Here is a 25,387-nt window from a genome sequence, read left to right as displayed (position 1 = left end):
TATAATTTATGATGACCCAGCTTTCTTGAATATCTTGGTGGAGGCCTTTAAGGTAGACGACATTATAGAAATAACTCCACTGATGCAAAAATGCTTGTTTCATAAATGTTAATGTTTCAGATTTTTAAACACATCTCTAAAGCCAACAGTATTATTGCATTTGTTTTTGCTTATATTTAATATTAACATAGTTTTATTATTTTGTAAAATCTGGATAAAATAAAAGAAAATAATATATATTGAATTGAACGTAAAAAAAAGGGTTTCTAGGAATTGTCATGTATAATTATAATTTGAGCATTATATAATTATATAATTATAATTCATGAGTCATGAAGATTTATTGAAATTGAGCCCTGTTTTATGTAGTTACTTTCCAGGAAACCGGGACACCTAGTTATTCTTTTTCTCAAAAAGCAGAACAAACAATTAAACATCAAATAATACAAAATGAAGAACTTAATTGTAAAATAAGAATTCAAAGTATTTTATGTATAAATTATTTCCTCGAACATTTACCATCGCTTAATTTACCTGTGAAGAAGGTCATCAAGAAACTATCGTTTTTTTCTTCTTGATATAATAAACAAAATGACTAGAACTTCTACTAGAGCTTGAAATTTATGCCAAAGAAAGTCCTCTGCCTTTTAAAGTACAGGAAAACAACACTGTGTTAAAGACATTTTTATCTTTTTCAGAATTATTTCAAGGCTTTTGCACCCATTTTTGCAGCAAGCTGCCATTCTTACATGTAGTTCTTAGAGCATATGGCAACCCTGCTGTGAGCAGAATGAAGTCACACAGTTACTCTCCACTCTTCTGGAGATCAGAGAAGTGTAGTGCTGAGTGGAGAGCATGTTTCCTACAGTATCCTTCCCTTCACCACTCTGTCATTCATATTGTGAATCATGAAATATTGCTTCATAATGCAGATATTGGAAAATCCATAAAGTTCTCTAGAATTGTCATTTCTTTGTAATATCTTTCAATAGAGCTTTTGAGAAACAGAAGTTTTTAGAATTATTTTAATCAGTTCCTTAGTCAAGTCAACATTTTCTTGTTGAATAAGTTTATAATAGTTTTTCAGCTTTCCTGAACTTTCCCACAAGGAAGAAATGAAGCTAAGGGATATTTTTTTTCAAAATGAATAGATAATTGGTACAATTTCATCTAACAGTTGACCTTTTCCTTCTTGTTATATCTTTAAAACTAATTTCCATACACAACATGCATAGGGTTCTGGTTTGTATCATAAGAAAACAGCTAATATGGTAGTGTGGTGGGTCTTAAATTATTTGAAGATGCTAAGATATTACATAATGTAGTTAAAATGCAGACACTATTGATTAAAATTTATTTAATCAAATAAAAAGAAAAAACAAATAGAAAACAGCAAATAATGATAGTATACATTAATATTATCATAATCCAGCGTGTTGTCTGACTATACAGAATTGTTTTGTCCTGTGTTTAGATGGTGGTACAATTGGTAGCATTGAGGCTTTATACTCAGTGATTGCCTGCAACCTACTGAGCAGCTTCCATCTTCTCATCTATATAAAGGGAGAAATTATTTTTAAGTATATTTTTGTATGTTTAATTTCAGTAAGACAGAAGCATCTTCTATAACCTTTATTAAGAGAAAATTTTTCTAGTAGTATAAGTGTTTTATAAGTAAAGATAAATGTGAATATATTAATTAAAAAATAAGATCAGCACAGACTGTAAGATAAAACATATAACTAAACTGAGTGTTGCTAAAAAGTATTATGAGCAAGAATATTTAGCTGAATATTATTCATATTTCTCTCATGTATCAAAGTAGTTTGTAACATTAAATCATCTCCAACATTTGCTAGATTGTTTTTATGAGTTTTAACTTTATCTCGATTTCTCTCACTTTAATATTACAAAACAATTTATTTTCTTTTTATCTGTTCTCTCCTTGTGAATTCTCTATGCTTTTTGAAAATGATATTGTTTAAAAGAGGGGTGTTGTGTAGTCTATATCTTCAATGCATTTTCTAAAAAACTAGTTATCTACTGCCTTAATTAGGGTTTCTATTGCTGTGGAAAATATGCCATGACCACTGCAACTCTGTGAAGAGAAAACATTCAACTGGGGCTGGTGTACAGTTTCAGACAATTAGTTCATTGTCATTATGACAGAAAGCATGGATTCACCAGCTTTCTGTTCTCAATGGTTTCTCTCATTGCCTAAGGTTTACTGTCGAGAAACACAGTCTGTAGACTGGCCTCAAACTTAGAAATCTCCCTGCCTCTGCCTTCTAAGCTCTGGGAGTTAAAGGCAGGTATCACTACACATGACTTTGAGATTTTCTTTAACTCTATTTCACAAGTTAGAACATTAGTTGTGTAGGATCTTGCTCTGAGGTCATCACTCTCTTTATCTCATTTAACATAATGATTTCCTGTAGTCTGTTTAATTCCTTGAACACTGTATCTCTCCCCATTCTATTTTCAGGTGTCAGGATCCTTTTCAAGTTCTACATTTTGTAATTTTTCTTGAGCCTCTTGTTTCCTTTCATTATAGCTCTGCATAAGCATGGCCTCTTATATCCACAAGACACAATCTACACTAGACTGTTTTGGAACCTCTTCTAGAAACTCAATGAATCCAAAACTCTTCAATTTAGCCTCTGTCAGAAATTTTGGAAAATGGCAGAAAGGTGCACATTAGTCTCCAAAATATCACAATAGAGTCTCTTGACCACATGCTAACACTCTTTTCCTCTGAAAACTATGGAGACATCCAGGTCTATACAGTTCAAATCATTCCCAATACCACTATCTTCCATGTTCCTACTGATATGGCCTATTAAGCTAAATGTGAAGTATTAACTACTTTGTTAACCCTAAGTCTAAAAGTACAAATTCCTTCAACAGCAACAAAAAAATGGTCTGACCTATGAGAGAAATATCTCAGTCCTGGATATCAACTACTTTCTTAGTTAGGGTTTCTGTATCTGTGACATTGCAGCATGACCAAGGCAATTCTTACAAAGAGAAACATTTAATTGGGTTTGGAGACTATCATGGTGCTAGAGAAGTACTTGAGAGTCTACATATGGTTCTGCAAATAACAGAAAGAGACTGAGTCAGTAGGCCTTGCTTAGGCTTCTGACTCACTTCTTCCAAAAAGCCATATCTACTCCAACAATGCCACACTTCCAAGTACTGCCACTCCCTATGGACCTATGGGGATTACTTTTATTCAAAACAACATATCCACCAATAGTAGAATAATGAGAAATAGTCACAAATTGATCTAGCCTATATCCTTTGAAATATACCAATCATCATGTATAAGTTTACTTACATCGTTTAGAATGGTCCATAAACATATATGCATACATACATACATACATACATGCACATATACATGATATATATATATATATATATATATATATATATATATATATATATAACACATAGTTGTATACATTGTTTTGGAAAATGTCAGAAAGGTACACATTATTCACAACACAAACACACACACACATACACACACACACACACACACACATATATATATGTATATATATATACATATACATATATATATATGGAATGGTTCTTATTGACCATGGTGTACTCATCCAAGTTTATTCAAAGCAAAAGAACATTGTAGTAGCCTTAAGATAAAAATAAAGTAAATTTAAGAAATAGAAAGTGACAATTTCTAAATATTTTAATCTAAAGGTTTCTCAATTGCTTATATGAGTGCTATCACCTAGAATACATAAACAAAAACAGGCAGTGATGATTCTCACTCAATGGAAGAAGGGTATGCATCTTGGATAGAGTGCTAAATTTGTACTAACTTCAAGAACAAAGGACCTTCAGTTAATCAGTTTAGCGAGTTAAAATCATTGGCATGCTATTTAAACCAATAAAATTAAAATCCTGACCTTGCTATTTTCCCTTTTCCCATCATCGTATTATATCTTTGAGATGTTAAGGGAATCTGTGGGTAGAGGTCAAAATTTTAAAACACTAAATGTTCCTAAGAATCTCCTAGGGATATTTTTGTAGATATGTAGGACAACTTGAGAGTCTACTTTTTGTTTTAGACAATAACAAAACTAGTTTAGCAAAGTTATGGCCAGTTCAGACTAATCTTGGCAGAGATCAAGGACAGAAAATACAGAGAGCTAGTAAGGACAGGATAGCAAATAGAACACTGATGTGATTTAAACAGTACTTTGATCCTAGAGTAAAGATGCAAAGAACTGAATAATTTTGTATTAACTGAAACCATCAAAGCACATCTATATTTGCTTTGCTTTAAAAAGAATTAACCTTTTTCTTATAAAACATTCATGTGAAGAATGTGTATGTAACATAAGAAGCAAGATCTCAGGTTTTAAGAAATGCTTATGCTTATTATAATTTTCTTTTATTCTTAAATGTATAACTTTCACCACACTGATGATGACAACTTTTAGAATAGATTGCACTAAGGCTTAAAGAGAGCTTGTAATATAGTCATTATTCTTCAAATAATTGTTCCTTTTTCATATTTATAGGCACATACATTTCATATTTATAGTAGAATACTTGAAATAGTGTACAGAAAATTAGATAGTTTAATATTACTTTATCTCGAGTAAGAAAATACTTTATCTTGGGTAAGAAAATACTAACATTACCAATTTCATGTTAAATGTCTGTGTAAAATTGCAGTGAAATTTACTAACAGAAAATAGCAATTATAAATAAAATGATAAATCAGTAAAATTTTAGTGTTCAAAAAAAAGCTTAAAAGTTACTAAATAAAATTATAATATTACATTGTAAAGCACAGTTAATAGTTATTTTGAAGCTCTTGGAAAATATAATTAAATTAAAAGGTTGAAACATTTCTAAAGTATAAAATGTATCTGTAAGTTCTAGCCATGGTAATTTCCCATATGGTAACTTTATTATACCAACTATAAGGATACCTAAAGAGAGTAAGAAATCTCACATTTTACATAAAATCCTGACATTTTGCAGCACACCGTAGCTGTAAGACCTGTTTCGCCAAGTGTTGAGAATACATCTGTTGTTATGTAAGCAAATGTTAGTGATTCCTGAATTTGCTCCCTTTTTAGGAAGAAAGGACGTTAAGAGATAAATTTAAGAATATTTTTCCATAATTAATCATGTGAATTTTCAGCCATTTAGTAAAATGAATACTGCCTCCTAAACAAAAGTAATATATTTAATTGAATTCACAAGACCTATAAACTTTAACCAAATACCCCTTATCTATATTTATTAAAATATGATACGTACTTATAATGCTCCACGTTGTTTTCAGTTCTGAAAATGAAAATCTCATACATACTAGTTATTCTGAAGTGGTTTAAGTTTTGGCTTGCAATCTCATTTTATAATGAAGTGTTTAGTTTGGGGTTCTTAAAGACCTTCCATGAATGTAGCTCAAGTCATGCTGAGTAGCTGTTCTTAAATAATGTTCATACTTCCACACATTCCTACTGAACTAAATCTTTTGTTAATGGTGTGAGAAGGTTTCTAACTTGGCTTAAAAGTGAAATTTGCACTACAAATCTGAATGAAATTAGATGATGAATTAAATATAAAATATTTTTAGTTTAAAAGAAACAATTCAAAATTATTTAGACTATAATTCAGCATAAATAGGATTTGCCTGAGAATGAAAAATTAAAAATTTCTGGCTATAACAGAAATTAACATTCCTCATTTAAGCCTTAAGCTTGCATAGCAGAAAAGACAAGATTTCAAAATCCAAGAAACACACTGGCATGTCTGGACCATATTATATAACTATATTGGTTTTCATTCAGCAAAGCACAAACGATTTTTAAATAAATGTGAAATAAACATATATCTTATAAATTTTAGTTGTTTGTATAATTCCACATTTGGGAACATCTTGAATTTTGTGTCTTTCTGACATGTATGACTCAACCAATATTCTCCATATTTCTGAACATATTTAGTTGTACCTTCTTCACATTTCATTTCAATGATACTCATTATTATTTCTGTGTATGCAAATTCTACTTAATTTATTTTTACCTTTAGCACATTTTGAAATGATCCATACATGTCTCCTTAGGATATTGATTATTGATGAATTTTTCTTAGGCTTTTCTTACACATTCTAGAAACTGTTACTGTTTACTCCACAATTATATATATATATATATATATATATATATATATATATATATATAATGATTATATATATAATTAAAAATTTATATTATTTTTTATATTATTATTCTCATAGCAACCTGGGGATGATGGGGAAATGGTGAGATGTCATTCCCTGTTCCCTAGAAACATCACTTCAGCTTGTTTTCTAAGGCATATACTGACAACTCAATCACTTAGAGATCCCCACAGGAAATATGTTCCCCAAACTTTCTTGGTTCAGCCAATAGTAGATCTAGAGAAACTATTTAAACTTTAATATTTGTAGACCTGAAATCAGGGAGTCACTGAAAATTACCAAATCCTGTTCTCTTACTGCAGCTGAATATTTTAAATTCCCCAGAGAAATTTTAGTCGCTGGGATGGAACCGAGGATTCTGATTACTTTAGATTTGCCATATTATTTTCGTCTGAATTCTGTTTCCAAACAGTTAACACTAGACAGATGAATTTCATAAGACAAAATGGAAACATTAAGCAATGAAATTCACATTTACAGGATTTGAATATAGGTTTGTAATTTTCAGTCCAGTGACAGAAATATCGCAAATATTGAAAACACACTTACCCTTTAACAGAACAAAATTTGTTCAGATTTCAATTTTATCCTTTTTTTCTAAGGAAGGCAATATTGAAAGATTTTTAGGTAGAGAGTGGTTTAATCTACAAAGAAAAGCCACCAATTTTGTGTGATAAGGAGACAATAGCTTTAAAAATAATTTTTGTAGGAAGTTGCAGAATACATGTTTGCTTTCACTATAATGCGTGGGATGTCAGCAGCTGTTGTTTGTGTATTTAGACCTGCACACTTTACATTGTGCAAAGGCTTTTAATTGAAAATTACATGCATACAATGTGTTTTGTTCAAAACCAAACCCATAATTATCCTTCTTTCAGTTCAACACCAATCTCCTTCCAACATTTTCCCTCCAAATTTATGACTTATTTTAATAACTTGCAAATTAGTACACTGCCAATTTTAAGATAGTCCATATCCTCAAAATCACACATTTAAGTTACAAATGCTTCAATTATTAAAAATGAATAAAGTTATCTTGTCAATATAGATCATTTGTTGAATAAAAGAGAAAGTTAAGCTTAAAATTAATTATAAAATGAAAAATTACAACTATATAAATACATTCCATATCTCTAAGTACATGAAATGACCTTACTATTCATGAAAAATTAGGTGATAAAATAAAAATGCACCAAAAGCTAGTAAAATACACATTATTTATACATAATAGGCTTCTTTGGAAAAGGAATGAGTAACTGGATGTTTTATTACTGTTACCCTGGGACTAATCAGACACTTGTAATCATAAATACTATAAAACTGGAGATTTGCAAAAATAATTTACTTATATCAGCATTTAACATCATTAAAATTACAGTGATTTCTGATAACCTTGATTATATCATGTAATTTTCTTCTTTAATCCTCTAAATATCTAAAATTAAATTATTTCCACTAAAATATTTATTTCACCAATACTAAATGTTTTCATTTCTCCATTTTAAGTTATTCATCATGCAAATTGCAATGCTTTACCAAGTGTACATATCAAAATACAGGTTTGCATATCAAATCAGCTCCTTTGTTATTGTGTAGTGGATAGCTCAGGAATTTCAAGTGAAGTACTTCAAGCTGGGAGATGTCTTTTCACTTTATAGTATATAATTTATGTGATAGAAAGACCAGTTAAACATATAATAAATATAGTAGCTGATTCAAAATAAGCTCTTATTTGTATGTGAATATATACACATATATTTATTATTTCATATGAAAACATCTCAAGTAAGACTTTCCAGCTGATCCATACAAAACTTAAATAAATAATATCTAAATGTATTACTAGGTCAAGTCACCTAAAGTTTTTACCTAGTGAAGTTCCATTTGTATGGATCAGCGTTTCCTCTGGAGTTAGTCAGTAATTTTAATAAAGGACTGACAAGGTGGCTTATGACTGTGATCTTAATACTTGTGCCGTGGATGTTGATAATACAATTTTATATAAAAAAAACCCTAAGGTACACAGCAAGGTGATATCTAAATTAGAAAAATTATGATTATCAAACATCACTCTTTAAAAATCCATACCAAATGTACTTTATTGAATAATAACTAAAATAAAGCTTTTATAGCTTGTGAGATTAGATAACAGAGGTCCTAACCACCAAAACTGAAGACTTTAGCTAGATCCCTAGAAACCTTGTAACACAAAGAAGTGAAAAACTCCTCAAAGTTGTCTGCTGACCTACACACTGATGCTGCAGCATGTGTAAACAAACACACATGCACACACACACACAAACACACACACACACACACAAAGAGCATGAGCAGATATAAACATATAAAACACCCAAAAAATAAATGTAAAAACTAAATTAAAAGAGATACAAAGTTTTTCAGAAAAATAATTTTCAAAATTTTTTTAGCCCATTGCTAGATGATAAAACATCTCCTTAGTCTACTAATTTAATGTGCATATTTTTGTATTTGTATGCAGCTTTATCTATTTTATATGGATAATGGAATAGCATCACGATGAGAAAATTACATCCCTTAGGATCATCATTGGCAGAAAATGTTCAAGTCACCAAACAATGAAAAGATATTAACCACCTGTAATTTATTTTCATACATTTAGAGCAATTTGTTCTGACATCAGTCATATTGTAAAGAGCAAAAATAATGTGTGAAAATTTTGGCACAAATACTACTATATAATTATTCTAATTATATTATTTTCCTAATATACCAAAGTTATTGGTAATTTAATTTTTAAAAAATAAAAATCATGATACTGTTTCCATTATTCTAAAACCTTACTAACATTCGTTTACAAGAACAATTTATCCAACAAAATTTAATGAAATAAAGTGGTTAATGATGGATAGTCAAGGTTACATATTTACTCTAAAATTTAGATATTTGTAAAGAAATTCATACATATGTGTCAGTTATCTCCCTATATAATATATGGAATTCTACAATGTTTAATATTTTATTGTTAGGTGATTTTAATACCTTTTTTATTTCTTATTTTTTTCTGAGTACCATCAATCAAACTTAAGAGAGTAGTTTCTTTAACTTGCATAATTCCATGCTAACCAAATTTGTTAACTTGAATTTCATTTTCAAAACTGTATTTCCTGATACATGTTTTTGTTTGTTTTCTTAACTAGTGAAAAAGGCCATAGATTTTAAATCTAGAGGATTTAAGTTGTTTCCAGGGAAAGACAACAGCAACAAGTTTTCTCTCTGTGAGTGCACTCCTTTTTGTTACTTTCTCTAGTGCAAGAGTGAAGTTTGTTGTGTCTGTGGTGTCTGTCTGTGTTTTATCAAAGTGTCTGTGTATTTACCAAATAACTGCATTAATATTTATATAACATGCATGATGATTATTAAATATTTTTGATTAAAATGTATATTAGTTTAATGGTAGTTCACCAAACTCATAATTTATTTTTGCTAAAATTTGTTGCTATGTGAAAAACACTTTGATCTCATGTGGTGATAATAATACAATTTTTATGTTTGGTGTATCAAGACAAAATGCAGCTGATTTTTAATGTTGTAGATTTGTTTTAGCAATGCTTACCTGAATATGGCTCAATTATCACAGACAAATCTTAAGAAACATTCTAGTGAGACTTTCTCTTTTAAGCAGTTTCTTAGCTTGGGATAATTTATTCAAATAAAAAAATCCCATGAAGTTTTCTGAATAAATTTTATTATAAGTATTTGTAAATTTGAAAATATTATTAAAAGTCTAAAATAAATAATTTCTTACATGGCTGGGCTTTATCTTCTAATGCCATCTATTTATTTCAAAATCAGAAATGAAAAGTATATGCTATCATAAATATAGAATGAATACTTTTCAAAAGAGCTGTGCATGTATGCCACAGAATAGAACAGAAATTGATCAGAATTCCCAACCTCATTATTATATATATGAACTTGAAGAAAATCTGTTATACAAGTATCTGAATTCTAAAACTCAATAGAAAACTGATAACAGCTATTGCTAAAATGTATGTTATTATTTATTCTTGAACAAAAGCACACTCTAATTAAATTTTGTTCTACTCCAAAATCTAATTAAATGACTTTTTCAATAATCCTTTTTCAAAACTCATTTATTAATATTTTATAAATATAAATATTTTATAAACCTGTATTCTTACTTGTATATATAATAATAACTTGCCACATCAATTATTATCTCAGCTATAGGAAATTGTTCTGTATCCTTTATGTTATCAATATGTATTAAGAGAAAAATTTTAAGGTAATTTTTGCATTTCATTACTACATTTAAAATGAGAAAACTGAAATCTTCTGACTTTGGAAGCTGCATTATAGATACTTTCCAAATAGTTAGCTTTCAACTCCAGTTCCTTTATATATTCTGGGTTAAAGAATATCTTCTATAATATTAGCCAATATTTCAAAAAGATGCTAGAATATATTTTATACAAAACTGTTTATAATAGTTTGGAAAAGCACTCATATATCCCATAAATGAAAAATTCATGTGTACAATGGTTTGCAAAAAATATCATTATGTTTAATAATTCCAAAATATCAGATCTTACCATAGCTATAAGACAAGAAAAATTCATGTTCTCAAAATTAAATATGAAATGTGTGAACATTTTTCTCTAAAATTTTGGCTCTCTGTATTTAATTTGGAAATTTAAGTAAAATAACAAAACTCATACTCACTCATTATTTTCTCATTTTGTCCATGCAAATGTTACTTCACACACTCCATACTTTAAGCTACCAATTCTACTTGATAATTAAGTTTATGTACAGATTTTATCTGATCTATGAAATTGTCTATTTTGGTTAGTATGATATGTTATTCTAATAAATATTTTATTATTTTAATGGGGCATAGATATATCCCTAAAAGAGAATTTTAATGTTTCATTTACATGAAAAATACCTTCTGTCATTTAGTTCCAAAATAATTAAGCAAAATGTTAATATGAAGCAAAAATTGTGAATAATTTTGATCATAAATTTAATAGAAGGTTCTGATTCATGCAGCCTATGTAAAATATTCTATTTTAATATGGATAATCCCTATATAGATAAAAACAAGTTCCATGTTCCACTTTTTTATGGATACAAATAGTAGCCCAATATTATTTAAATTTTATTTAATACAACATATTTATCCAGCATTAAACAATTTGTTTCCAAACTGTATTACCTCATTTTTTTTACTCTAACAATGCATGTCATTTTGTTTTTAATCATAATTGCTTGTTTTCAAGTAAATATTTAAGCCATCAGCATTTCTTATTATATGTTTAATACAATTCAAAATATTAATATAACTAGACTAATATTAGATATCTATCTTTTACCTAAAAATGAAGTTTTATTTGAAGTTTTATTTCTGGTGGCTAAAAAAATTAGTTTTCTAGACTAACTGTGCATAAGTGTGCTGGAGTAAGATCTATGATTGTCAAGACCTGCCTTCCTGGCATAGTTACTTTGCACAAATTAGCCGAGTGTTTATAAAGCTCCAGCATTTCATGTGTCAGAGTCCATCACTGAAATCTAACTCAAGGCTGAGCTTCCTTTAATGTTTTAAGTTAAAGAATTGTCCGATTCATCTTTTTCCTCAAAGGAAGTTTGCCAGTCTAAGCACAAAACATGTAGATTTTCTTTTAAAACATGAAATACTGCAAACCACATTACAAAAAAATATTTAAAAACCTAAACTGTTATAAATTTAAACTATTCAACTTGATGACTTACTTACTCATTTAGTAGGGCTCTCTGGAATATGACATGGAAATATAAAGAACTTTGGGCATTCCAAGTGCTCATGCTTTTATTTCCTATATCACTTCCATGTTTTCTCTAATGAACCAGGTATGCCACAGTCCTCTGCTATGCTCTACAATAATAATGTAACAAAATGATAAAGAAAGTCTATCTTTAATCCTCAAGGACCAACTATTTTTCCCAAGAAACTAAATGAAATATGAACCAACTGCCTATATGATATTAAGTGCATTTGTACAAAATAACACAACACTGTTGATATGTTTTATTTAATATTAGAACAATATCCAATGTAGTATATTTTTAAAATTTGAACAAATCAAACAAAAAATTCAAATAATACTAATCCAGAGGAGATGGTCATATGGAGGTTAATTTAAATCAGAATCAACTCATTTATATTTTTAGACAAGAAACCCTTTTCAGTAACAAAACCTATTTGATGTAAAAGAATTTTAAAATTAGAAAATATACAGTAATCAAGAATGTATGAATTTCTGAGGTACATTTTGAGCTCATATATAAGAAAAATACTTTTTTAAATAAAATTAATAATTCAGTTTTAGGATAATTCTTCTGCTGTTTCTAAAATAAAACTTATTCTCAATGCTTTAACAATGTTAATGAAGAATATACTTAAAGAGCTGAACAAAGAAGGCCAGTTATGCTTTCCTTAAGACTCAACATCCTACTCTAAAAACATTCATATGCATCCAGGCTGCAAGTTACTATGGAGATTGCATGCAATAAGGGAAATAGAGGTGACCAATCACTTCAAAAACATTAAGCATAAAAGCAGCTGCTTGAATGAATACTCACTACATTTGAATGTCTTGTTACCTACTGAAATATCTGTATGGTACCAAAATGGAATAGCATATAAAGGCAAACTCAAAAAATAATGTCAATTAAAATTCTATAAACTGAAATCAACTAGTCAAGCATGTCAAAAACATAGCATTTCCTAATTTTGAGATATAATGTGTGATAATCTAGATTTTAGAAAATTATATATATATGTATATATACATAATACCTATGCCATTCAAAGTTTTCTAGACATTGGTATTAATTAGTTATATAGCATTGGACATTTTTTTTAATTTATTGATCCTTCAGTCTATTCATCTGCAGAAGTTTTATCATAATAGTTAACTTGAAGATTATCTGGTAGATCAAAGTAATTGAATAAGTGTCTAGAAGGATTCCTGACACACAGCAAAATGTAAATAAATACTGTAATATTTATTTAAAATATTACACAGTCTTACATGTGAGGCACTGATAATGAGAGAGCTGAAAAAAATGAAAATTTAATTTTGTATCTTCTATGTACTCACAAGACACTTATGGATTATAACTTGCTACACATTGTACTATAATTTATGCTATGTTCTGCATTATATAACAAGATAGTTAAATCATGATCATGCCACTTTTAATCTACACAGTTTTAAAAGTTCAGTGACATATTTGTGGAGACAGTGGGTAGAAAGGAGGTATGGGATATGTAACAGTCGGAGTGTTGACATGGAGGGAAATAAAATCTAGAGTTTAAAAGAAAGAAAGAAAGAAAGAAAGAAAGAAAGAAAGAAGGAAAGAAAGAAGGAAGGAAGGAAGGAAGGAAGGAAGGAAGGAAGGAATAGAGAAAGAAAGAGAGAGAGAAAGAAAGAGAGAAAGAAAGAAAGAGAGAAAGAAAGAAAGAGTGAAAGAAAGAGAGAAAGAGAGAAAGAATTTAGACATATTAGACTTAATGCCTCTCTCATTTCTGTAGTAATTATATGATATTGATAATAATGATAATAATGAAAAAATAACTATTTAGTAACATTCTATAGACAAATTTTTCAAGAATCAGAAATACACTATCAAGAAAATCATCATTAAATGAGAACAGTTTTTAAGTCAAATATTTTAAAATTATATAAATATTATCAAGATAAATGTTGAAAGTTCTGTGAGAAATAGGTTTAGAGTAGCAGAATAGGAATGAGCAATTATCTTTTCAAAGAAGAGGAGCCAGAACTGTGTATTAAACTATTATAATACATTAAAACCTAAAAATGAGTTGTGTGTGGAAACATAAAGAAAATTCATACGTATCCATGAAGGTATCATATATAGAGAGAAAGGGTCTGAATTTGAGCAACACATATATATTAGTGACTAAAATAAGAAATAAAATTGACTTAGTATATGATCTAAATTCTTTAAATGTATTAACATAATACAAAATGCATTTTAAAAATTTGGCAATCATTTCATATACACAGTAGGTTGATGGTAAACCATATTATTATCATGGAAATTATAAGGGTGGTTAGTTTGCGTCTAAGCAGCAAAAAATGTCAATGGAAGCTTTAGAAAGTGATTCATAGAAAATATGAAACAGATAACAGATTCACACACAGAAGCTGTAAGAATAGTGGTAATATTTCAAACAATGACAAATAGAAAATGAGACTAGCTCTGTGTTAATAACTTAGAATTAACCTACTATAGTGGAATAAACCAACCCCACACTGTGACCCAGAAGACCCTCAAAAAGATTAAGAGTAATTAAATAGCAATTTGAGAAAACAATTATATAAAAATGCCACATGAAATGAACCTATAAGCACATAAATAGAGCTGGCAAGAATTAATTTGGTACGACATTTATGAAAGTATTTTTGAATGATTGGAGGAACTATGACATTTTATACATCTATTTGAGGAAATGATGACTTTACAATAGACACAAATGGAAAAGAACATATGCAAAACTCTGACTGCCCGGTGAATTACTTTTAAAATAAGCACGGATTTGGACCATGAAAATTTAGCCAAATTCCAACATTGTCAGCTTTGATTTTACATTGCAATCACCTCAATAGCTCTTTTTATGCATCAATATATCCTGACAAATGGTGTTGCCTAGGTGCCGTCTAGCACTATGGCCAAGTAGAATGAGAACTGGACATCATTACTTTCCACAAAAGGATCTCCTCTCTGCAGCACAGTGCAAAGACTACTTTAAGCTATACACTTTTTTAATACTGGACCCTGTCCTTTATTTAAAAGGAGCACATGAGCTTATAGGATATAAACAATTTAAAAAAAAAACAAAAGTCTATTCTAAGATTGATGTAGTACACTATCACTCAGATATTCTAGAACTGATAATCATGAGTATAAGGCCTAAATCTTATGCAATGTCAATGAGGCCAACCAGTTTTGTATAATTAGACTCTATTTCAATATGATGAGTGAAAATTCATACTCCCATATATACATATGTATACAAGCATACATAAATAAACTTATCATAAAATACATTTTAATTACCCAATGTGATCACACTTACTTCACTAAAAAAGGTTAACAATTTATCATTAACTGAGTTATTCTTTAAAAACTGTGAATATATGCAAAGTAGTTTAATCTAAAAGTTATAGAAATTGTAAGAGAATAAAGCCAACTTTGGTTTATAGCATCACCAAGATACAAAAGGAAAAAGCATAATTTACATTCTTTTTTAGTCTTTCTGTTGACAAACCAAAATGATTCCTCATACAAAAGAGTTAAAAGAAACTCTTTTTTTATATTGTATTTTATTAAAATTTAAAAATAACTGGGACTCAGGCAATGTAGTCACAACAGGCTATGACCACTCTATGAATGATAATTAATGAAAAATCGAAACAAAATACTGATACCTTGGGCCATTTAAAGTGTAAATTTATTTAAAACTAAAGTATCTAGTGTTGGTATTTTATATCCAGAATAGTATATATAATTATTACAGTCTTCAGAATTTATTTTCTGTTGTGGCCCTAAGTAGAAACATTATTTTCACTTTATTATTTTCTGAAATGATATTTTAACTTTATGTGCTTGAATAATGTGCAGTAGTATATTTCTATAAATTTCAATATTTTTATCATTGAGTTTCTAACCAAATATATTGTCTATTTGTTCAATTATTTTGTTGTTCTTTTTTCTCCTTTTACAGTAAATGAAGGAGGTATTAAAACAGCTTCAAACTTATGTCCAGATCCTGGAGAACCAGAAAATGGGAAGAGAGTTGGATCAGATTTTAGGTAATATTTTAAATTATGTTTATTATATATCTTTCCATTTCTTTCAGTTTAAAAGTCAAACATAATTGATAATATAGGAATATGTATTTAGTGAACTAAAACTATGTAAGCCAGATTCTACGGGTATGCTGTTATTGATAATTTTTCAGTGTCTTGTCCCTGAATTTATTCCAATTGCTTGATGTAATTTCATGTTGTTTATGAGCTTACTATATATTCCTTTTTTGTGTGTTTAGGTATGTGCCTTGTATCTCTGATCTTTCCAAGACTTTTATAATGAAGGGGTATTGAATTTTGCCACTGTCTTTTTCAGCACCTAAAAACTTGATTATGGGGTTTTTGTTTTGCTTTGTTTTCTTGTTTTGTTCATTTATATATGAAGTTATATTGATGGGACTTTGTATGTTGAATGATACCTGTACCTCTGTAATGAAGCCTATTTGTTCGTGGTGGATAATGTTTTTGATGTGTTCTTGGATTTGTTTTGCAAATATTATATTGACTACTTTCATATCAATTTTCATAAGGAAAATTGGACTGAAACCCTCTTTCATTGCTGAGTCTTTGTGTGGTTTATATATCAGGGTGACTGTGGCCTCATAAAATGAATTTGACAGTGTTCCTTCTGTTTCTATTTTGTAGAGTAATTTAAAGATACTGGTTATAGCCCTTTGAATGTCTGCACTAAAATCTTCTGGCTCTAGACTTTTTAGGTGTGAGGTATTTAGTGATTGCTTCTATTTTCTAATGAGTTAAAGGTCTATTTAGATTGTTTACCTGATCTTTATTTAACTCTGGGTAGTGTTATATATCAAGAAAATCATATAGATATTTACATTTTTCAAATTTGGGGAGTACAGTCTTTTGAAGTAAGCCCTAATCCTTCTTAAATTTCTTCAGGATATGTTGTTATATCCCCCTTTTTATTTCTTATTTCATTAATTTAGATTTTTCTCTCAACGTCTTTTAACTTAGTTTGGATAAGAATTTTTATATCTTGTAGAATTACTCAAGAACTCTTGATTTGTTTTTTGGAAGAAGAGAACTCTTGGTTAAGTGATTCTTTTTATTTGTCTCTGTTTCTATTTTAGCAATTTAAGCCCTGAGTTCAATTATTTTCTGCCATCTACTTTTCTTGGGCATGTTTTATTCTTCTTGTGCTGGATATTTTAGATGTACTGTTAAGCTGTTAGTATGAGATCTCTTCAAATGTTTTATGAAGGAATTTAGTGCTATGATCATTCGTTTTTGCATTGCATTTATTGTCTCCCATAAGTTAGGGATGCTGTACATTCATTTTCATTGAATTTCTGCCCTGACACTATGGTCACTAAGTAGAGCATTGTTCAGTTTCCATGATTTGTAGGCTTCCTGTTTCTTCTGTTGTTGAAGTACAGCTTTAATACGTGGTGGACTAATAAGATAAAAAGTTTTTGCACTCTTGTAAGTTTTGGAGAATGTTCTATGAGGTACTGAGAATAAGGTAAATTCTTTGTGTTTGGATGAAATGTTCTACAGATATTAAATATGTCCGGTTGAGTCATAATGTCTGTTAGTTTCATTATTTCTCTGCAGGGATGACTTGTACTTTGTTGAAAGTGGGGTGTTGTGGTCTCCTACTGTTAATGTGTGGTGTGAGATATGGTATTTAAGCTTTACTAATGTTTCTTTTAAAGTGTGGCTGCCCCGCAAACACCCAGTTAAGAATAGGAAGAACTTTAACCGAAAGACTCACAAGTTCTTGATATAGTACAATGTTAACTCTAGTAAAATAAATCACTTCAATACAAACACATGTTTAGAAGTTTGGAGCAAGCCTCTTTAAGATTAAAGTAGTTGTAAACAGTCAAGTGCAGCACAGACATATAACAAGAACTATCTTAAAAATCACACAAATATTTCATTTTCAATAAGCAACCTTGCTTTTAGCTATTTCAGTGTTGAGAGAAATGTATTCATTTGTCCTTTATATATGCCCCCTTTATTTCTTATAAAACCTATCAAATATTTGCCAGTATAGCTCCATGTTACGCTGGAAAATCCATTTGTGGTGATAAAAACTGGTAGACATTAAATTGTAACTCAAGATGTTATGAATTAAAGAATTCACTGTTTTAAAATTGCATATTTGTTTTGAAAACAAATTAAATTAATCAAAAAAATCTTCAATGTATTATGTAATTATCCAGAGTTTTTTTTTAACTTACAAATGCTTTTCTCTCTCTACTAATATGCCTAGAGATAATGTATATACAATAATAATAATAGGTCTTACAACAATATATCTATTCTTAAATGATGGTATAAAATAATATGATGTGTCATACTTAAGGCAAATACTGGTTATATGAATATTTAACTGAAAAGAAGGTTAATGTAATATGTTAGTAATATAGCATGTTAAATTAGTATTAGGTATGGCAATTCAAATCATTTGTGTACAACTCAAATTTAGAGAATTTGTGGACTCCTAAATGTTTTGAAGTAATATGAGAAAGTAATGATCTCTATGAGTAGATATAAACTGACGTCAGTTATGAGGCATTCATGCTGTTATTGGAGAATGTGTACTACATTACTTAAAATGAGTCATACGTTGGGGAAAAGCTTAAGTAGGAAAACAGACAAGTGCACTTTGGTTATGGAGCATAAATGGAAATACATGGAGAGAAATTTAATTAAATTGATAAGGAAAAGCTAGACTTGTTTTACAGAGAAAGAACCCTCCTAACCTTGTAGTCCAACAAGGACTGAGCATATATTTTGCATTTTGTTTTTATCTTTTATTGTTATATTATTTATTTACATTTCAAATGTTATCCCCTTTCCCAGTTTCCCCGCCACAAACCCCCATCCCATCCCCCCTCCTCCCTACTTCTTTTTTCCTGTTGATACATTTTATTATTTATTGTAATATAGAAATGGTCTATAATATATTCCTACATATTTTTATAAAGCAAATTATAGCTGGATGGTTTGGCTCATATTTTTTTTTGATTGGTTGCAGTTTCCTTTTTTTTAAAAATTGGATATTTTCTTTATTTACATGTCAAATGTTATCCCTTTCTGCCCCCCTGAAACTCCCATCCCATTCCCCTCTGCCTGCTTCTATGTGGGTGTTCCCCCACCCACCCACTCTCATCTCCCAACCGTTGAATAGCCCTACACTGGGACATTAAGACTTCACAGGACCAAAGTCATCTCCTCTCATTGATGCCCAACAAGTCCATCCTGTGCTATATATGCAGTTGAAGCCATGGGTTCCTCCATGTGTACTCCTTGGTGGTTTAGTCCCTGAGAGACCTTGGGGTATCTGGTTGGTTGATATTGTTGTTCTTCCTATTGTGTTACAAACCCCTTCAGCTTCTCAGTCCTACCCCTTACCCCTCCATTGGGGTCCCTGTGTTCAGTCTGATTGTTGGCTGCTAGCATCCAAATCTGTATTGCTCACACTCTGACAGAAACTCTCAGGCGACAGCTATGTCAGACTACTGTCAGCAAGGACTTTTTGTCATCAGCAATTGTGTCTGGGTTTGGTGGCTGCATATGGGATGGATCCCCAGGTGGTACAGTCTCTGGATAGTGTTTCCTTCAGTCTCTGCTCCACTCTTTGCCACAAATTTTTGAGATGAGTGCGTGACCCCATTCCTCTAAAGGGGGCTTGCCTAACCTCTGGATATGTTCTCAACAAGTTTTCTCTCCCCCTTTTTTGGGTATTTTACCTAATATCATACCTCTTGGGTCCTGGAAGCCACTTGCTTTCCTGGCATCTGTGACTTTCTGGTGAATACTCCCCATTCCCCTTCCCCCATTGCTACACACCTCTATTCAGTTTCCTGATCCTCTGTATATCTCCACCCTTTGCTCCCACACCTGGTTGCACCCTTTTCCCCTCCCCCTCCCCTCTCTCCTTTCCAAGTCCCTCCCAACCTTTACCTCCTGTGAGTATTTGTTCCCCCTTCTAAGTCTGACTGCAGCAACCACACTTTGGTCTTCCTTTTTCTTGAGCTTCATTTGCTTTAAGGATTCAATGTTTTTAAAGAATGGAAGATGATGTTTACAACTCAGAAAAAATTCACACACACACACGCACAGAGAGAGAGAGAGAGAGAGAGAGAGAGAGAGAGAGAGAGAGAGAGAGAGAGAGAGAGGGAGGGAGGGAGGGAGGGAGGGAGAGAGAGAGAGAGAGAGAGAGAGAGAATAAAATTGGGTTAGTAGGGAGATAAGGGAATCTGGTAGGAATTCCAGGAGAGATATAATATAATCAAGCATACTGAAAGCATTTTTAAATAATAATAAGAATAAAGGAACATATCTGATATTGACCTCTGATCTCAATACAACAAAATGTACACCTGCATAAATGTGTACACAAACACACACACACACACACACACACACACACAGTAGTTCAATATAAGTGACAAGACATAGATTATATAGAGAGAAGAACAATGAAACAATGACAAATGCCCACAATGACTAATAAAATACCAGCATTACTTTCATTGTGATTTTTACCAACCATTCTATAAGACAAAAACTAAGATCAAAATGTGGAAGCAGTCCTTTAAATCAATGTGAAAGGACTTGACTGCAATCATGATAGAAGTCTGTCACTTGTTTGACAACCTGAATATTGTTGGTGAAATGTTTTCTTTGGAATGACAGTTTGAAAACAACTTCAAATTGGTTCAAGAGTGAGTAAATGCTTCAGACAGTTAACATATTTGGGACATCAAGTAGCCCACAGCAATAGAATAATGAGACAATTACATTGTCACTAGATATGTCACGACATATTTTTATAGATGTTGTAGTATAAGGAATTATATCAAAGAATATGTCAGTAGTATGAGGGTTTGTCTGTCTCATATGTCTCTCTCACATATTAAAAGTATATGAACTTAAATACTATTTCAAGCACAGAGACACATTTGTTTACTAAGTGCAATCTAGAATCAATTTGGCAGAGATTCTTATTGAGGGAGTGTGTAGATCACATTGATCTGTGGATAGTTGTCTCCCTTGCTCTACTTGACATGGAAAAACCCATCCAGGATGTGATCAGTAAACTTGCGTAGTTTCAGGGCTTTTACTGTATAAGACTAGGGAAACCTAGCTGAATGCTAACCATGTATACATTCGTGTCTTTGTTTTTTTACTATGGATGTGATTTAACTATCTGTTTCAAGTCTCTATACTCTTGACTGCCCTTGTGCATTGGTCTGTAACTTTGAATTTTTAACTATTCTTTTCCACTTAGGAGCTTTTTGTCTGTGATGTTTTTATTAAGGCAAAATGAAACTGGGGCAAGAATTATTTAGAGGTATCAAAAAGGGAGATAGACATTAAAGACTGATAGTACAATGGAAATGAGAGCTCATATTTAATATTTTTGATGATGCTTGATTAAGCAAGTCCAAGAAACAAAATATGTACATATAAAGACAGGTGCAGATGGGGTGAGACTTAAGACAGAGAGGGAAATGGTAGCATATCTGCTATCAAGAGGGAAGAGGAAACTTGATATTGAAAATGCTACCCTGCAGAATAATTTTTGGTGACCTATAGAGATTGATGATAATGACTCTTCTTGTTACATGGTTTCTATCTAGCATTACTGAATGACCCTAGCACAAATTTAAAATAGGTTGTGCAATATATGTTAAAGTTCACTACGTTTGGCAAATTGCTAGTAATCATTTCATGCATATGGATTAGAATCATAGACCTGAAGCACAGAAATCCTTAAGCAATGCCCAAACTGAGAGATCTTTAAGAGAAAATTCATTTGATTATTTTCCAAGGTCAGGCTTAACAACAGCATTGGACACCCTTAGAAAGTTCCAAAGAATTGTAAAATCATCTGAGAGATGCAATGATTTTATACATATTTCAAAACTATGAGAAGAGAACCAACTCAAAATAATAAGCAAAAAACTAATAGGTATTAATAAACATTAATGAAAGATAAGTTAGAGTATACCTTCAGCAAACTCTTTTTTCTTTCATCACTACTATCTTCCCCAAATTATTAGATATTCCTAGAATCTTATCAAAAGAGAATTGCATAGTTGCTTTCTCATGAATCACCATCTGTGTCTAAAGCTGCCAGATTGGCTGCAGATTGACCTAGCAATGTGCCTCATAAATATTAAAATTCTGTGGTAAGCATTCCTGGTGTTTTTGACCCATATGATATTTAAATTCTTTGATTAAAATATGAAGATTATGAAAGCAGAATCTACAAAACAATAACAAAAGTAACATTATATTCAATGTCATACACAAAAGAATATTTTTTTCCTGCAAAAGGCATTGCTAAATGGAAGAAAATAGAAGCAAAGACTGAGAGAAAATATTTATAGTTCTGTGTTAGGATTTGTGTTCAAAATGCAAACTTACAAAAAATGAAGCAAAAATTTTCAAAGAGCAGTAGGCTCTCATTTTGGTTTCCTAGAAGGTTAAACAGCAAAGATATGAACCTAGATATTGTTTCAATAACAAGTATTAAAGTCTTTGGCTACAACATTGATCACAACTGGAAACACACTTAAAATTCTTCCAGAGTAGCAGGAAACTCCACAAAAGAGTTAGTCATAAAGAGAAAAAATTCACACAAAAGACACACTGTATTTTTTCAAGGACAGAAAGAGCCTTCCTCTCAGGGTCCATAGATGCCATCTTAGGCAATCATCGCTTCTTTTCAGAAACTTGAAGCATTCCACTCTAGGTGTAGGTTCTTTCCTGCCTCTCTAGTGTGCTTGCTTTAAATTTGTACCATACAACATAAGGCACAATAGGAGTTCTTTCAAAAAAACCTACAACAACAACAAGTGTTGGACAACCTCTTTTTACACAAATGTTAATTTGAGTATGTAACATGTCTAAAGAGAATTCTAATCTTGTCAGGTTTATCACCAGTGTTTAACTTCTCCCTTGGGAATTATGCTAGTTTACCTAATCAGAATGTGAGGGTTTGATTTTTTTGTATTAGTTTTGTTTGTTTGTTTGTTTTTCAGTTTTGTTTTTTCCTCATCTTAGGAGCTCTGTTGACACAGTGCCTTTCTGTGTATTGTCCTAGATACTCATTTACTTGTGCAGTCAGCCTTTCTTCAGAGAATTTGTTGTTTTCAAAACCAGTCATTTTTTTGGTCATTCGATCCTTAAGTAGTGTGTGTGTGTGTGTGTGTCTGTGTGTGTGTTTGTGTGTAATATATATATATATATATATATATATATATATATATATATATATATAAAATCTCTTTTGGTCTGTGGGAAAAATTTTAAGTGTACTATACAGAGAATAAATCAAGATCATATAAGTTAAAACATTTAATTAACTGAATTAATTAAAACAGCAAAAATAGGTCATCAGTGTCTTTCCACTTACTCATTTGACTCTATGACTGAGCGACCTGGAACTCATTATTAAACATAATACAAAGGCAGAGATGAAAAACTGTTACTCTTATCACACGTAATCAATATACTTGCATCTATAGGAAAAATCTCTGAAAGTTGGGGTATCTTGCTGGTTTCAATGTTTTTTTCTGCTCTAAACCCTAAGGTTAGAACCTTGGGAGCTGGGTTTTGAAGTCTGCGAAGCTTTTTTTCTAGTTTGAAATGCCCATGGAACATCACACAATTTTGTGTGTGTGTGTGTGTGTGTGTGTGTGTGTGTGTGTGTGTGTGTGTAAGAGAGAGAGAGAGAGAGACAGAGAGACAGAGAGACAGGGAGACAGACAAAGACAGAGAGAGAGAACTGGCTTCCAAAGAAACATAAAAGCTGGCAGCATAGTGTCTGTTGAAGTATAAATTAAAATTTTAAATGTCTCTTAAAATTACACCCGAATGTCTGTGAAATCCCAGTTTGTGGGATCCTTACTTTTCACAGATTCTTGCAAGAAAGATTTTATATGACACATTCTTGTCAAATGCTTAGGAAATTAAGGAACAGAGGAAATTTAAAAGATGCAGAAGTGATTTTACCAGAGGAGCATTTGGTTTCCCCCAAGAGTGTTGCTGATTCCAGGTTCACATTTGTATAGGATAATCCAGACATGGACAGACTCTTCAGAGAGTGGGCATTCCTTTTGGGGTCGTATTAGTACATGGCAGTTAGGAAAACTGTATTAATGCAAATGCATCATATATTTGCATGTGAACATGTCTACCCATACAGAATGAGCTTTCTAAGCATGCTCGTCCATTCATGAATATTACTTTACTAATTTTAAGAAATCCTCTACAGTAGAAATTTCCCAAGGCATTCCTCCTATGTCAAATGTTCGAGTGCTTAAAAAGTTTCCTGAAGAATGGCTGACACCTTTGTCATTTCTGCTCTCACTACACAGCTTCATTCTTTATCACCAATTACTTCTATTCCCTAACCTCCCTTTATGGTTGGTACCTATCATTCAGTAACCGTACTCAACTCCTTTTTGTACTTGTATGACATGTATATATTACTTAAGTCTTGTCATATTGTCATGTTTCCATTTTCTTGAACTATCTTCTTCAAGGTATCCTTACATGAAGGGTACAGAATAGTTTCTGAGTTCTATTTTCCCAGTCTCTTCAGCAAGAGGCATTCCCTTACAGTTTTAGAGAATGTCACTCCTGCCAATACAGGACTTAGAGCTGAGATACTAAAAAGTATTTCAGAAGTAGACAGTTTATGAACAAGGGTTAGGTTAATATGAGATTTTAAATTAGGCTGAGGTTGGGAAACAGAGAGGCTCTAAGAAGAAAACACCTCAGTGTGTGGGTGTGTGCATCTGCAAGAGAGAGCCAAGTCAGATCTGGTTGTTTTGACAACGGTCTTATATAGGATTTTTGTAAGGATTGATGTTACTGTCTTCAAAGAGTTTCTACGAATTAAATAAGATCACTGGCTGTTTCTTGAGAGCATGTAACAGAATTAATTATTACAAAGTGAAAACCTAGACCAGAGAATACAAGGTGCTGGGATATCTTTATTATGAACAATTTTAGTTGAAGATCTCAAATGATGTCTGGGAAAAGATATAAATCTCTACCATGAATCATGTATATTCATGTTACATGACAGGCTCATTTCTATTTTAAAATAAAATATCTATATATAAAGCAATAATAATGCTTCACCAGGAGCCCTAGCTTCAGATATTAACTGCATTTCTTGCTGTTCCACTCTCCTGAGGGTTCAATCAGACTGCAGGATAAGTAGCTTCTTTACATTTCCATGTTCCCTAATGTCTCTATCTTTATCCTGATTCATTTG

At 31.2% G+C, this 25,387-nt stretch overlaps 1 protein-coding gene across 3 annotated transcripts in view; it reads left to right on the top strand.

Annotated features, from left to right (window-relative positions):
* Csmd3 (CUB and Sushi multiple domains 3) overlaps nucleotides 1-25,387 on the top strand; it is a 1,130,934-nt gene that overhangs the window by 412,800 nt on the left and 692,747 nt on the right. For 2 of the 3 annotated variants that reach the window (XM_028765583.1, XM_028765593.1), the window contains 2 exons: nucleotides 9,409-9,486; nucleotides 16,029-16,116. In XM_028765583.1, coding sequence (XP_028621416.1) covers nucleotides 9,409-9,486; nucleotides 16,029-16,116 — 166 coding nt within the window. The remainder of the gene's footprint in view (nucleotides 1-9,408; nucleotides 9,487-16,028; nucleotides 16,117-25,387) is intronic. The other variant, XM_028765601.1, reaches the window with a different exon arrangement.

This window comes from Grammomys surdaster, unplaced genomic scaffold (assembly GCF_004785775.1).
Source record: "Grammomys surdaster isolate TR1022 unplaced genomic scaffold, NIH_TR_1.0 63, whole genome shotgun sequence".
NCBI lineage: Eukaryota > Metazoa > Chordata > Mammalia > Rodentia > Muridae > Grammomys > Grammomys surdaster.
The sequence above is the reverse complement of the archived record's forward strand: the minus strand, read 5'-3'. Positions and strand labels throughout refer to the sequence as shown.